The following is a 16,209-nucleotide window of genomic DNA, read 5'->3' on the forward strand; positions in this document are numbered from 1 at the left end:
TTTATGGAGTCCCCTAAGGCCTTAGCCTGACAGTCCACACAGTTAAACTATCAGGCTACCCCCATTCTTAGATATGTCCCAGTCAGAGGATGTAAGAGTTCTTATTTTAGGCAGCCGCAAATTTTGAACTTGGCCTCTACTGAGGTTGAAAACATCTGACAAGGAAGTCTGGATCTCTTTACAAGTTTAGCTTCTTTTCGTTTCCTGAAGCCATTTGTTAGATTCGTTTTATCAGAGCTTTTGAAATGCAAGTTGCAGGAAGCGAGCTGAGAGACTGATTGGGGGAGACCCTAAGGATGGATTTCTGAAGAAAGAGTGATTTCTTGTATGGAAGAGCAAAGGGGCCATGGAGAACCACCGATGATTACCAGTGAGAGGATGGAGGATGATAGAATGGGCTGCAGGTAGAGAAGGGATCTGGGGCCAGGTATTTTGTACTAAATAAGAAGCTGAAGTGCAGTTTTTGACTGAATATGCAGCAGTTGAATCCCAATTAGGATGGGCGACTAAGAGTGCTATCCTACACACCATGACAGAAGAGCAATTCTAGCCAACTATGATAGTTCATAGGTGGTCAGGGTAATTTCAGGTGGATATTAGGGAAACCCTGGATTGGCCGTGAGAACTGCATTCCATTTCTAGTTCTGTGTGAGCCTGGGAGAAGTCAAGGTCAAAGTTTTCAAGAGTACCCTTTGACTTTTTTTAGGGCTGAGATTTTAGCACCTGGAGGCATGACTAGGACCTCCCACTGAAGAATTAAAAACAAGGCTACTGCACTGCTAGAGAACACAATCTGTGGGGAAGACAAGGCTGGTCAAAAATGGTGTTTCATGAAATTCTTTTTAATGACGAATTCCTTTCCCGTCCCCTCCCCCCCGCAATACCATTAGAAAATTTCAATTTTTCATCAAAACAAAAAATTCAATAAACAATTTGTGGTTGTTTTTTTTTCAGGGCTTTGGTTTTGATTTGCCTTTGTCCCAATTTCTTTGGTGTATCTGACCACACCTTCTTTGGGGAGTTGGCAAGGCTTTTGCAGATATTCTACACTGGACTTTTTCTGTGTTTCACGTTGGTTTGGTGCATACTAACTAGGGGGGTTTGGCGCATGCTTAGAACAAGAAGGCAGATTTTATAGCAATGCTATGATTTCTGGTATGCAATAATGGGAACATATGGCCCAAAATATGCAAATGTACTGTAGCTTTAAAAAAAAATTTCTAATGGAGAACAAGAATGTAAAGAAAAGAGAAGTTAGGAGCAAATTAAATCCTGGAGTAGATCTGCAGTATCTAGGTTACCTTGATTATGTTTTGCTAAATATGGATGCACATTAATTAGCAGGCTGCTTATTTCCAGAAAAAATTGGTTTACTCTTAATGAACTAATCAGATTCTATTTTTAAAAATGATGAAATTACAATATTGCACCAAGGAGTCCATATTCAGTTTTCATGTTTCGCCAAGCTCTCTTCTGATAAGAACGCATTAAATGATTGTCTTGATACTCAATGTTCATGGGGACTTCTACATTTTTGGTGACGATTCCTCCAGATATCAACTGCAACAAATTTAGTGTACTATCTGTTCCTAATCCACTGAACCCATGATGGATTTACCGGAATAAAAGGTGACCTGCTGGCACCAAAGGGTTAGCAGCTACAAGTTTACAACTGCTCAACACTATGAATATGCCAACCTGTACTCCAGGAATTATAGGCTAAAAAGATTCAAAGGCTGAAACACTGAATAGGACAGGGAAAAAATACATTAATCTCCATCTCTTGACACTGGTTAGCTAAAGCTACTTGTATTTAGAATATTAATAAGACTCAAGCTGTGTATTGTAATTAAAATGCTGATTACAGTTCCTGCCATCTGCAATTGATTCTACTCAAGAAATTAAAGACAAATTTAGAAGAGACCTTGAAAGTTTAGTGGAAAAAATATTTTTAAAAAAATGGACTGGTAGGCTTAGGAAAGCAGTAACACAAGAGTTCAGATGTGATCTGTTTTTACTGCTGGCAGCAATATTCAGGTAAGATTACATCCCAATGGATGGCTGGAGAGGAAGCTTTCTATACTTGTACAATATACCCAGCTAGATGTAAGTCTGAGTGCTATGTTTGTTACGCCAAAACCCAGAAACCTTTACCCAGTTTATTTAATCGAATCATCCTCAAATACTCGGGACCAGCTGAAAGTTGGGGTAAAATGGGTACAGCTTTATTGATGGCAACGGAGTTAATACTCCAAGACTGAAAGTAGCTCTTTGCGTAAAACAACCACGCTAAGGAGGTGTTCAGTCAGTGTTCATGATCTTGATCTGCACTCAGTTACAAGGACAAGTAGATTTTGGAACCTGTCCAGCCTGAAGCTTATTGACCACGCAGTGAAAATCCTGTAGGGTTTCTGTATAATGAATCTTTTGACTTTGTCAGAACTATAGGCATTATAGAATGGCTATTTTAAAAGAGTACATTATGTATAGAAACCCTCTCCCCCCCCTCCCCCCCACACCTTATTTTGCATTTCAGTTCAATTTGTCACAAGTCTGTTAACTGATATTAAAGGCAAAGTCCTGCCTCTCCAGTGGAAGCTGCACTAGGTGTTGTGGAGAGGAAAGCAGAACAGGGTGCCGGCAGCGTTTGTCCTAAGAACCTAATGATGCAGGATAGGATGCAAGTCAGACTGGGCAGCAACAGGCCCGTTGTCATTCCTTAGAAAAGAACAACATGCATTCTTGGTCTGCGTGTGCTGGAGATGAAAGCATGGCCGGGCACCTAACCATTCCTCCAGCCAGAGTACCATGCCCCTGTGAGGCTGAGATGCGCTGGTAAGAATGTTACCAAGTCTCTTTCCCCAGGGCACCTGATTTAGCCCAGAGTATATTAGGTTGACATATGATTCTGATGGAAGCAACGCAAACAAGAATAAAGTGTAAGATTTACTAAGTCTCTTCTCTGTAGATGAAAGTTGGGCTGTTCATATCACAAGCAAACTACTATATGTCAATGTTGCACATGCAAAAAGTGTAAGACACTGCCTTCCAACCAAAGGTAGCATTTAGTGCGTTTATCTGCACAGTTGCAGCCATGCAATAAATTCTTCAAAGAGACACAGCAAAGGCTGAAAGCAGTGAGTCAGCCACAGCAATTGGCGTTCAACCATGAAAGACCACTGCTGACAGATATTACTTTTTACACAACATAGTATATTCCCACTGGTCCATTTCTGTAAAATCTGCTGAACTGCCAGGAGTTTAAAATTGTATGAACTAGATTTATGGGTTTATTTCCAAATGCATGTGAACAGCTGAAGAAAGTCTCAGGGGAGAAGTTAAAGTGCAAGGTTATCTGCAAAAAAAAGGTGAATACTCCAATAGGTTTATTATTTATTAAATGTAGGTGCCACTCTTCATGCATAAAAAAGTTCTTTACATAGATAACAGACAGATATAGACAGCATAGCAATAAAATTAAGGGGAAAACAAAAGCATGGATTGGATTTGCTTTTAAGACAAGCCATAGCTTGTCAGGCATTACAAGACGAGTGCCGCCAAACAAAGGACAAAGCTTACACGAGTAATGGGTAGGTCGGGACCAAGAGAGGCCACATTATACATCAGATCACCATAAACTGAACATTCAAACACTGTGCACTATACATATTCCCTGCGGATTGATTGCTCATAAGATTCTAAACCTAGGTGATAAAAAATTAAAATAAATCCTCAGTTTAAGTGGGAGCTGTCAGAGCACATAATAAAGGCATCACCAGTGTGATGTGAAAGTGACAAGCAGACCTTGGAACAGATTGGAGAAGGCGAACAGAAGACATTGGGAGGATGACAGACAGAGTGTTATAATGGCATGGTAATCTCTCCACCAGGCTATGCTGCGAAGATTCAGCAGCAGGAATACTAAAGCCAAGTAGTTGAGTCAACAAGACCCTGTGCCAGATCTAAAGAGAGTCCAAAGGAAGACTCAAACCTGTAATCCCAAAGTCTTCACTACAGAGACTCTGGGTCAATTTCTGCTTTCCATTATATCTTATACGAAGGTCGGATTCAACCTTGTCTGAATAGGACCTGAGTCAGTGTGGAGTTGGGATCCTTTAGATTGTGAAATGGAGCCTCAGTTTTGTCCATGGAAGAGACAAATGAGATTGATGCCCATCCTATTGGCCAGCTGTGGTCCATGGCACCAATTTAAAATTTTCAGAAATGTCATTTACGGAATCCCAGTGAAAGGCTTTATTGTTTGAATTTGATAGCGAAGAGGACAAGGAGTAAAGATATAATGTACCTCTTAAACATGGATCAGTCTTAATCTAACAGTGGTGTACCTACGGGTGAGCCTTTGAAAACTTTGAAAGCAGGCCCACCCAATCAGATTTTAAGCAATTCATCTAATGTTTTTATCAGCCTCTGTTTCGCTTGTGACACAACGCTCGTGCCCAACTGTGTCAACCACAGGCCCCGCCAAAAAATCAGTTCTGGTTACGTCTCTGGTGTTTAAACTTGGAGCAGAAGCCCACTGCACATCCGAAGAAACCTATTGAGTTTGGAAGCACGACAGAGTCTCTATAACAAGGTACTGCCCTATGGGGCATCTATGCACTTCTCAGTGTGCCAGATATGGCCCATGGAGCCTTTAGAAAAGACACTGCAGCTGTAGGACACATGGGGTTAACGGACTGCAGGTCTGAAAAAAGAGCAGCTTGGATAAGTATCTGCCCCAAATACCAAAAAAGAGGTTAACTCAACAGTGATGGTAAGAAACGACATGACTTCCTGGACCCAGTCACATGATCTGGGTCAAGGTGACAAAAGTCAACAGCGTACCTGTGGCATGACATGGGTCAGTAGCCACCAACTCCAGTGGCTAACATTACATACACCACTTCACATTGCTGGGCACAACTCAGCCGAGAGACAATTGACCTTTGTGATTTTGGAGAGACATTTCCTGGGGTGTCTCCTATGTAGCAGCACTGGCAGCAGATCTGTGGGCTAAATCCATTGGGTTATTACGGAGGCAATCTCCTATCTGCTTCAGTGGGTTATTTGCCAGTTATTAGTAAGGACTAAGTCACACTTGATGAAGACCTCAGCATTTCAATCTTAATGCAGATATGGACTAAAAGATACAAAGGGCCATTATTGCGAAGACCTGTTTGCATACAAATGTTTTATTTATCCCTAAAAGATCTAGAAGAAAGATACAATTCATTAAACCAGCTTTAAAGTCTCACTTCCTTAAACAAGAAAGCCACAATTAAGACGAAAAAAATACCAGAGATTTCAGCATGTCACAATGGCACTAAAGAGATTCCTGGGACAGAACGTATGTTTTAACAGCTGTGTTTTAAGATTACCACTGAACTGCATTCAGGTTTGTTAAGGAAAAATTACTTACTTGTTCCAGCGGAATGACAAGAAAGGACCCTCCGCCAGCACTCTCCGTTACTATGGCAAGGAACTTGGCATTAACAGCACAGAAGTGGTTGTCATGAACATTCTTGGTAATTGGAATCCCATCAAAGCAGTGCTCTCGGTTTGCCACTTTCCCATAGACATTTCGAAACTTTGAACTGCGATACTGTGGACGCCATGACATCTGTGGAGCAAACATAGGGAGATTTTTAAAACAGTCCAAGTCTTCATGAGGAAAGGAGATAACCACCACCACCAGTGACGTCTTCATTTAACCTGCATGGAAAAAAACACCGAGTAGTCCCCCCTCCTTGTCTTTAGGAGATAAAGTGTCTAAAGCCAGACCCTGGTTACAAATAAGCAAACATTCTAGACAGATTCAGATCCTCTGGTGAATTTTACAGTTCAGATGCATCTCTATATGAAGGGCAAAAACGTAAATCTAGATTTGTAGTCGGGAAATTTCTCTCTCTCCTTCTAGAGAGATCTAGGAAAAGAACTTTCAAGGGTGGTTGAGAAATTGTTCCAAAGATTTCTTTTTTTTTTAAAAAGGAAAGCAAAGCCTGGAACATTTGGATTGTCATCTGAAGATTAAAAGAAGGCTGGGTAGCTAACCAGCAGGCGAGCTATACTTTGTGCTAACGAGCTGTCTCATTCGCCTACTCTTTGTAAATGTACAGAGAACTATTCCCAAGCTAATGACATCACTTAAAAAAAAAAAAGAGCTGCAATTCACCAAAGCCTGAACACAGATACAATAGTTTTACATTTATATAGTCTCTCTCCTCAAAATGTTCAGTGAAACTATGAACAGCCATCTCATACTTTCAAAATACGTATTCCTTGTACAAAAGTTAACACATCTAGAAGTCAATGGGCATTTGGTATACTGAAGAACTGCAAGATAGGGATCTATAACATAGAATTAAAGATGCCAGGCTCTTGAAATCTACTCTGTCTAGGATAAAAAAAGAGTTAAAGGAAGTTTCCAGGTACACCATCACCTGTCCCTGGGTTGTCTTATCAATTTTAATATTAGTCCTTTTTTCCCCATTTAAAAAAAATTGTTTCTCTTCCCATTTGTGTGAAAGATACAACTGACTATACAGGGAAATTTAAGCTGACTATATTTAAAGTACTGTTAAGTGTACAAAGTGAACAAACTAGGGGGCGGGGAAGAGAATTTCTAACTAGTCCCCTGTATTATGTTCAACAGCAGGTTTTAAAAAGTAACTTTTCTAACTGGAATGTATAGCAATACTTCTTTACATACAAGCAACACAACCACATTAGCATTGTTGGAACATTTACCTCTGTCACCCACATAGATGCTATAACTGTGTGCACAAATGAGAAGATTCCAGAGGCCTATTTGCATACAGAGTTTCCAAAAGAGTGCATACAATCATGCTAAATGTGTTCAGATGCAAACCAGTGCAATTGTGCACTCATTTTTGCTTGTTCCCGCTGTTGTTTAGAGTTTGTGATACGCTCAAAAGAAGAAAAACAAAATATGGTCCAACCTGTGCAAACATTGTTACATTAGTAGGATGTGTGTGCATGGTTATTTCCCGAAGTTTATTAAAGAAAAAGTCCTTATGGTAGCACAAGTGCTGACACTACAATAAAACCTTACACTATAAGGAGTTAAGGCATTTTAAACGTTTAGGAAAGCATGAGCACGTATGCTGTTGTAAAATGGCTTAAGCACTTAAACCTCTGTCACACACTGACAATTTTTAATTTAGGGACTCAAAGCAGCTGATGTTCTCCAAGGCTGACTGGCATCTACTGACAGATGAATTTAAGTGTGCACTTAAACAGAGAAACATGCACAGTGCATCTGTCTCCAAGTGCCAACACTGGACATACATTTTCAATACTCAGTTTTAATAGCTAATAACGCTCCTCCCACCAGTTCAGCCCCCCAAACTCTTTTGGGGGTACATTCCTTACTGAGGACTATTTGAAACATGCAATGCTGAAGCTCAGCCAATTGGAATCTTTCATTCGACAAAGTGAGGTTGTGTTTTTAAGATGGGCCCTTCCACCCACTTCCAACCTTGGCATAACTCACATGAATGGACTGTTCCGTAGCATTTGCTATGTATCTATAGCATTCGTTACCAGGCAAACACTATAATTAATACACGTGAATAAGACCAGCCCGTACTACTCCATTCTCAGTCAAAGAAAATCAAGCCAGATTCTGCAGGAGACTCATTCAACCACAGACCACCAAAATTATAGGAGCTTTATTCACCTTTTTGGCAATTGATAGTGTACAGTTAGTGTGAGATCTGACTTTCCTCCATCCTGGTTTTTCCACAGAAAAGGAGAAGTCTCTGCTTTTGTTCGGATCTAGTGTGTATTTTGTATATATGCTCTTTAGAGAAGGGAATATATCTTAGTAGGAGTTTATGCAGGACCAGGCACAATGTGGCATTGGATAGTCAGAGATAGTTATACACCACCACATTATTCCTGTTCTGAGCAGTGTTACCTACCTGTACCAAATGATGCCTCAAAAATCTAACATTGGGAGCTGTTTTTGTTTTTAAAGTGCAGCAAATCTCATTCTCTAGCAATTCTATAGGCTTGCCTGCGTAGGAGAAAGTTAAGGAACAGTCTGCAGTTGGTCCAGTTGATGATGTGCAGATTTATTGAGCTGGTTTGGCACAGTTGGGACTTCCCTGAATTGAGTTCATGCTCAGAACTCATCTCTGCCACGTCCGGATGGTATGTTGTCATGAGTTTCTTACTAAAGGAGGTTAACATCCTGGCAGAGGCTTAGGGAGATTGGCCATTGTATCTCTGTACCACACATTCACTATGTAGAAATGAGCCTCTATTTTAGCCTTTTTAAAGGGCCCCAGGAATTGAATGGGCTGATCATCAACCCATTGAACAACATCCGTGACAGACCCAGAGATAGCATGACAAGATCTCTGCAGATCATAGCACAAGGTCAAGACAGAGCAGAAGGACCTACCCTCCCCCTCAGTGAGCCAAACGCCATTTCCGGGCCCGTGCTAGCAGCACACATGACAATCAATCCAAAGAGGTGAATTTTTCACGGTGCATGAAGGCATGATATCTGCGTGCTGAGGATTCAGCATGTTTGTTGTAACCAGAAACACAGCCTCAGCTACCTTGGTTTTTTTACACAGTTAGGGGCAAAGCTACATGTTTCACGGTGAAACCAAAAGAACGTTGATTGGTCATTTTAATGTGGGGGGGAGCATCCTCCCCCACACTCATAGGTGCTGGAACTAGGTGTGTTGGGGTGCTGCTGCACCACTGGTTTGAAGTTGTTTCCATCATACACAGGGTTTACAGTTCGGGTCAATGGCTCTCAGCACCCCTACTGTACAAATTGTTCCAGCACCCCTGCCCAAACCCTCACTTCCCGTGTGTACGGACTAAACGTGGAGAATTCAGTTTTGACAGATGTTAACCACGAGTAAGGAAAACCACCAGTCTACACAATATGCGTGCACTAACCCCTAACTTAGGCTGTCTTAATTCTGCAGTGTTCCCCTGTGATTTGTACTGGGCACCTTTCCAACACTGGTGTATGAAAATAATTTGTATTGCCAATAGTTCTGCTGGACTTCGATAAAAGATAAATCCTGAAATATCCAGTTTAAACCTCCAGCCCCACTGCATGGAGCACATAACATTACGAAGAGGGGCGTTGTGTCAGGTAGGGCTAATCCTTCATTATATGGAAAATGAGGACAGAAGAAACTAAGTTTTGCATCTTCTAAGCAGGAGGAATATCCTTGAGCAGCTATTTTGAAATTATACTAAAAAAAATTAGGTTAATGAGTCTGATGAATTCCAGGAACACAGATCCTCAGATGTTTGATTAATCCGCAAATGCTGCTGGACTTAGTCACTGTCAAACTCACCAAGCTAACGAGCACATAGTAGAACGCTTGTATGTTCATGAGTTTATTCTGAAAGGTCAGTGCTACCCATTCCAAGGTGTGTAATGGATGGAGGGGGCCTATCCATTTAGGACTTGAACAAGGAGTGAGATATAGTTCTTGTTTGCAGGATTTCAGCATTGTTAGATTTCTAGTTTTAAGTCACTGTTATTTTTTTCCCTACAGAAAAGTGGCCAGGCCTCTGCTCTAGTCCAAGGATGATGAGAGGAAGCCATAAGTCCACGTGAGTATTTCACTGGAGAATTCAAGGGTTCCTCTCCTTCAATCTCAGTAAATATTTCCTGTGAACAATGTCAAGCAACTCAAGCGCTTCTGGGCTGCACAGAGCCAGGAAGTGAACTCTCTGGGAATTGCATCACACTGTTTTGTTGAGAAGAACTGCATTGTGTGGTACAATAATCACTGCTGTTATCAACTCCCCGGGGCTTCTCGAGACTGAATGCTTTTCTGGATGAATGGTTGTTTTGGGGGCCAGAGGAGAAACACTGGTGCCCTAAAGAGCTCATCGTTTCATGTGGGAGACTCAAGATTAAGTCTCACACATCAAGCCCACGTAGCCTGGGAGAACTGTAGGGGTGAGGTTTGCAGCACCTGGAGGAAAGACGTGCATCCTAGACAGGCAGCCCAAACAGACCTCTTAGATTTAAAGGCCACCAACCCACCCAGCTACATAGCCCGTCATGATGCAGCTTGAGTTTCAGAACAGGAGGAAAGAGGTTAGAAAGAGGTGACAGACAGAATACTTGGGGACAGGGTCTCCCAGCTGAGCTAGGACAGAGTAGAACAAGCAGAAAACTCACTTTTTTGGAGCCACCAAAAAAATTGCCAGGATCAGGGGATATATAAAATTAGAGGGCTTTTTTTAACGCTAGGGAAAAATAACAAAAATACACTACGTTACATTGGAATAGCATTTTAGCTCCCATCAACCAGATTAATATCTGAGAACTACAGATGAAAAGACTTCTAGATCTGTCCCCCCTCTTGAGTTTTTTCTCCCCTTTACAGTTGGTAAAACCAAGTACACACTGACGTGGTGCAGGATACCCATGTTTCCCAAAGGAGAGGAGAACAACAGTTCTGTGCTTTAACCCACGTTCCCATGCCAGTGTGTTCTCCAAGATCTTAAGGCAAGGAATACCTGGGCAGACATGAAAGCAACACGGGATGAAAGCCTGGCTCCACTGAAGTAAAAACTAAAACTCCCACTGAATCAATAAGACCAGGATTTCACTCATGGTGTTCCATAATGTCAGTATAGTCCAGTGGCTAGGATGCTGGACTGGGATTCTAGAGAGGTGGGAACTATTCCTGGCTCTGCCACTGCCCTGCTGGGTGACCGTGGGCAAGTCACTTCACCTCCCTGGGCCTCAGGCTTTCCCCCCTCTGGAAAAAAGGGGTTAGTGATAGGACAATGTTTGTACAGCAGCTAACACAACAGGTTCCTGTTCCATGACTGGAGATGCTAGGTGCTACAGTAACAAGAACATAATGGCAGCCAAAAGTGCAAGAGAAGCAAGAGAAGTTAGCCAATATGCCCATAACAGCAATACCATTTTGAAAAGCAATTCTTCAGCATATATATGGCAGCTATCTGCAGACTCCTTCTAAACAAGATTTATTTCATGTGTCTTAAGTCAGGTATTTATAAGGTTTCTGAGGAAAATGGGATGCTATTTTCCACATCAACCTATCGTTATCATTAGCGTGTGAAAGATGGCAATGAAACGTCTCCTAGGCCCTCACTGGGCAGTCTTCCTCATGCAAACAAACCTGACTGTGTGTGAGCTGGAGGAACAGGGGTAGGGCGGAGGGTCTGACAGTCTCCAACCTGGAGGAGTTACTCTTTTTACGTATGTTCTACTAAATTCTATGAGCTTGTTCTGCTTGTTTCTTGTTGGTATGGTTTGCTATTGTGAGCTACATATGGTCTAGGCAACAAAGTTATTCCGAAGAAGTAACGTGAGTGATTGCTACAGACTTTAATTTTAAAACAGGTTATGGGAGCCCAAAAGCCTGTCCAGTTACCTGCACAGTACACGTCACAAAATCTTTCATTAGTGAATGCTAAAGTCTTGCATTTTGTGCGAAGTACAAATATATATTCTGCAGCTATTTTGGAAGTTGGAGCGCGATTCTCCTCTTACACCAGTTTTGCACCCATGTCAGGCCAATGGAGTTACTTCCAGTTTACACTAGCCTCAGAATAGAATCAGACCCCCATTGTTTTGATCTGAGCTGCTATTCTTTGAGACAAAAAATATTAATTGTAAGTCAACTGTCCTAAATCCTTAACAGGAGTGTTGTATGCAGCCTCATGAATGGGGACGTATATGCTTCTTTATCCATGTATCATGGAGCACTTGATGATGATCTGTTCTATTTATTCCCTCTGAGGCACCTGGCATTGGCCGCTGTCGGAAGACAGGACACTGGGCTGGATGGACCATTGGTTCATATGTTCTTACATTAACAAAAAGTAAAATATTAAAAGCCATTCTCTGCTCCATGATTGTCTTGCATGAGCTGCCAGATGCTTTTGTCATTGTTTTGCTCCATGATTAATGCTAGACGCTAAAGATTTGGGCTGGCTGGAAAGTCCATTTCAAACACTTTGCTTTTCCAATCCTGATCCTTCAGGAGATTACGCTGGCAGAGATTAAGCTTTCCCAACTGGGACTTTTCCAAAAAGTAAGGCCTGCATTGCAGCACTAATTATGTTTCTATAATTCATACACACTTAGGTATTCTGGTCTCAACCTGAAAATTGCCATTTGTCTTCCTGGTATTATCATTTTACTAGAAAATCTGAGAGTAAATGCTTCCTCTGGTTTAGTGAGCCATAGCGGAACCAACTCTTCTCACTGTCTTTATGCAAGTGTTTTGACTAGATGAAGGAAACACCTGTATGGAGGTGACTAACAGAAGTGAATTCTAAAATGTAACAGTGCCATATTCATTCCATTCCATTTTCAGAGGCCGGGGTGACATACTCATAAGCTTTTCAAAATGCAAATTACGGGGGTGTGTGGAAGGAGTGGGAGTTAAGCAATGTCCAAGTGCAAGACAGACACATGTTTGCAAGATATTGCAAGTCTGGGAAGCTTTTTTGGAATGTATTGAAATTAAGATGATCAGCTACTCTATTTTCCTTCTAAAATTACATAAGGGCCATATGTAATGATTTTTTACCTCTTGATTTTTATTTTAAACTTGGAAGTTCAATACAGCTTGACAATGGAAGAGCTGCTAGATATTTGTTTGCAACTATCTGGTCACCATGTTTTGCATTATGCACATTCGAAGAGCAGTTACAAACTGTTCAGGTAGAGCTTGTCGGAAAACAAGTATTTTCTACAAAGAAGTTGTGTGGGGAGGGGGGGGTGGCGGGGACAGACCAGGTTTCCATTGATTTTTTTATTTGGGGGAAAAAGGCTATTTTTTTATCAAAATCTCTCTAGTGAAAGCAAAAAAGTGTTGCGAGATTATAGTGCAAGATGGAAAATGCAATATGCTGGGGACGCCCTCCCTGCCAGGGTCAATGACAAGGACTTTGAGGTCCGAGGGTTGGACCGGGCCTTAGGAGCCTGTGTGGATGCACAAGCAGACAAGACACGTTCAATAAAGCTCAGTTATGCACCTCAGGTGCTCCCAGTAAAAAAAAATCCTATTAGACGGTTCAAGCTGCCTGTCCTGGAGAATTGATTGATTACAGAACAGCTCAAGTTAAGGGGATTTTAAAATCCAGCAGGTGCAGGAGTCCAAGCACAACCTTCAATTCTTTTCACAGCATGTCGACTTAAGGCTTTCAGGGCATGAGCCACAAAGAGGTTTGGGGCACATAAGTCCAAAATTTAGATCCCCAGAACTGCCACTCAGCTGCCCCCTGCTCCTGTAGACCCCTAAATCCCCCAGGCAACAACGTGGCTGCCAAAGGAAGCCACCACCTGAGGAGGAGTTTGGGATCTTCTATCTCCACTGCATTGTAGGGGGGTGCTTTCTACTTTAAAAAAAAAATTATTTAAAGTAATGGTTTTACTTTTTTGAAGTTTTTTTCCCTTGATTTACGCCTTCCAAATAAAAGGGCCTGGCACAGCGCTCGTCCCAAATGGAGAAGTTTTGGCCTTAACTTTGGTTGGAACAGGGTCTGGCCCGAAAATAAAAGTACATTAAAAATTGGCTTGTTTAAGTCCTGCAACTGTTACAAATTAACGGCCCAATCCTGAAAGATTCCAAGCGCCCTCTGCTCCCATTGATTTCAATGGGAAAGGCGAGGTTGCTCAGCACCCCACTGGATGGGTCTTTAAGCAGAGGCTATTGCAGTGCAGACCTTTATCTCCACAGGAATGGTTTCCCTGGAAGCAGGATTCAGCAGTGCAGATGATGGATGTGAGAATTATTCATCTTCTTCCCCCTTATTCATGTTTCAATAGGGTAATGCAGTAGGTCTGGCTATGAACAGTACATTGCAGATCTGGGACAGATTCGCTCTTTTTCCTCTAATTAACTCACTAAGTTGCCCTCCCCTCATGCAATCACCACATGAAGCAGAAAATTAAAGTCAAGCTGTAACAGCCCGGAGCAGCAGGGTGGCCCTCCTTCCACCCATTCTCTCGCTGGGTGATCACTGACATGCTTTCGCAAGCAGACTTTAATGTATGGTGAAAACCTGCGATGTATTAGTTCAGAGGATCTCAGCTCCTCTCATTGGCAGGTCACCCCAGATTGCTGCGCTGCCTCACTGGTGCTTCTGCGTAGGACACCCGTCTTGGCTGTTCCCCTGTGCGCAGACAACACAAGGGGACAAGATGGGCGCAGCAAACTGTCTCAGCATTCCTAAATGGCTTGCCCACTAGGGGTCAGTGACGCATCTCCTAGGACGGGAGAGTTAGAGATGTCAGGCAGGAGCCGCAACCAGAGGGTTGTTAAGGTTATTGGGTGAGTTAAAGCACCGTCTATGAGCCATAAGCCCTTTCTGAGCTTTCTTTGTATTACAGGCACAGAGTTGTGCACAAAGAAGGTTTATGGCACGGTCATTTTCCCAAACTCAAGAAGCCTAAGGAGTTTCCCAGGAGTGAAAAGGGCAGAGAGTTTGAGAGGCAGCGGGACCCGTGAGGCCCTGAAGATAGACAGAAGCACAAGATAGCTGCATCGGGGGACAGGGCAGCTGTGCTTTACCAGCTGTTCCAGCAAGGGGGAAATTGTCCGTGCACTGACCACCACTGCTCTTGCTCCAGGAAACAGGGTTCTGGCCTATTTTGTCAACAAAGTTAGAGGAAGAAATTACCTGACTCCACAGGGAACAGAACAGAACAGAAATTGGTAGAGAAGGCCCCAAAAATCTGATACAACTTGGCAAAGAGGCAGCAATACCTTGGTGAGCAGCAAGGGAGATACTTCATCATATTTGCTCTTACTTATTTTGCCTATATTCAGCCTGCGGCATTTCAGCACATGAGATTACGTCCGGTGGCGCGAAAGGGGTTTAGCAGCCACCAAACAACAAAACAATCCTCCGCACTGAACTAGAACTAAGATATTTGCCCCCATTCAAACAGGAATTCGGGAAAGTCCTATGGTCTGTGTTATGTAGGAGGTCAGACTAGATCACCGCCGCCTGCGTGCTCACTCCTCTCTGCCCTCTTCCTGGAACAGGGGGACACCATGGCCCCATCACTTTTTCCTGCTTTAGGTGAGCAACCAGGATGGGGGGGTAGGGGGAAGGAGAGGAGTGGGCAGGGGGAGGTCTCGGGGGAAGAGGAGGAGCAAGGACAGGAAGAGGCAGAGTGAGGATAAGAGGCAGGGCAGGGCAGGGCCGGGCCATGGTCTGGGCACCGGTAGCCCCTCCCTGTTCTATGGAGGTTCACTTCTGGCAGTGGGCCAGTGCACCTCTGGAGGGGTGACCCAGCCCCAGGCCACAGTCACAGCATTTCCCCCCTGCATGGCCAGCCTTTTTGGGGGGAGGCTTAGCCTCCCCTAGCCTCGGAGACGTGCCACCCATGATGATCACAATGGTGCCTTCATGGTTCTATCATCTGTGAATCTACGAAGAGTGCCCTAACTCAGTACAAAAAAAGAGAAGTATGTGAACAAATTTAACTTGGCTATGAACTTCCATAGTAATCTAATTTCAAACATCTGAAAAACTATGTGTAACAGCAATGCCAAGTGACCCCTAACTAGAGTTCTGCAGAATTTTTTAGACTTAAAAATGTCCAGTATGCAGCTAATTATGTAAACTACTCCACAGGGGTACATAGTAATAACCACGGGTGGCACCCACAGTACTGCAGACGTGCTTGGAACCAGTCCCTGGCGACAGTGATTCAAGCTGCAAAGCTTCAAAACATCCCTGACTCTCCCCTTTCCCTCCCCCTACTTCCCCTGGGAGGTGAGGAGAGTTGCTTCTGGACTCTCTCATGACTGCCTCAGTGGTCAGAGTCAAGCTACACTCTTGATAGCACAGCAAGTTCTACTCCGGTTATAGTGTGTGGAGATGTACTATTTGTATAGCAATTGGAAAACATTAAAATGCGAGATGTTGCCAGCAGAATGTGGTCTTCAGACGGCACCATTTGTCCAGTTGCCCAAGAGATTAAGAACATAATTCTTTTAACTGCACAGAAAGGAAGTAAAAGCACAAAACCCCACATGTCATAACAAGAATATTTAATATAAAAGGAGACAAATGCCACTAAACAATGCTTGCCAAAATACATCTGCATTGTTATTCTAGCTACAAGATGAAGCAAAAGATACAGTGAGGCTTATGCTATCCTCATGTGTATTGCAAAACCCCTCATGCAGTTTCCCACTGGGA

General features: G+C 42.9%; 1 protein-coding gene across 5 annotated transcripts in view; it reads right to left on the bottom strand.

Moving 5' to 3' along the window:
- Positions 1-16,209, bottom strand: part of CORO2B (coronin 2B) — a 125,330-nt gene that overhangs the window by 52,347 nt on the left and 56,774 nt on the right. For all 5 annotated transcript variants that reach the window (XR_010921272.1, XM_067555505.1, XM_067555502.1 and 2 more), the window contains one exon: positions 5,420-5,620. Coding sequence is in view for 4 of the 5 variants with exons in the window: in XM_067555505.1 (XP_067411606.1) it covers positions 5,420-5,620 (201 nt within the window). In the remaining variant the exon portion in view is untranslated. The remainder of the gene's footprint in view (positions 1-5,419; positions 5,621-16,209) is intronic.

This window comes from Emydura macquarii, unplaced genomic scaffold (genome assembly GCF_026122565.2).
Source record: "Emydura macquarii macquarii isolate MOO-44397 ecotype Brisbane River unplaced genomic scaffold, CSIRO-AGI_Emac_v2 contig_1644, whole genome shotgun sequence".
NCBI classification, from domain to species: Eukaryota; Metazoa; Chordata; order Testudines; family Chelidae; genus Emydura; species Emydura macquarii.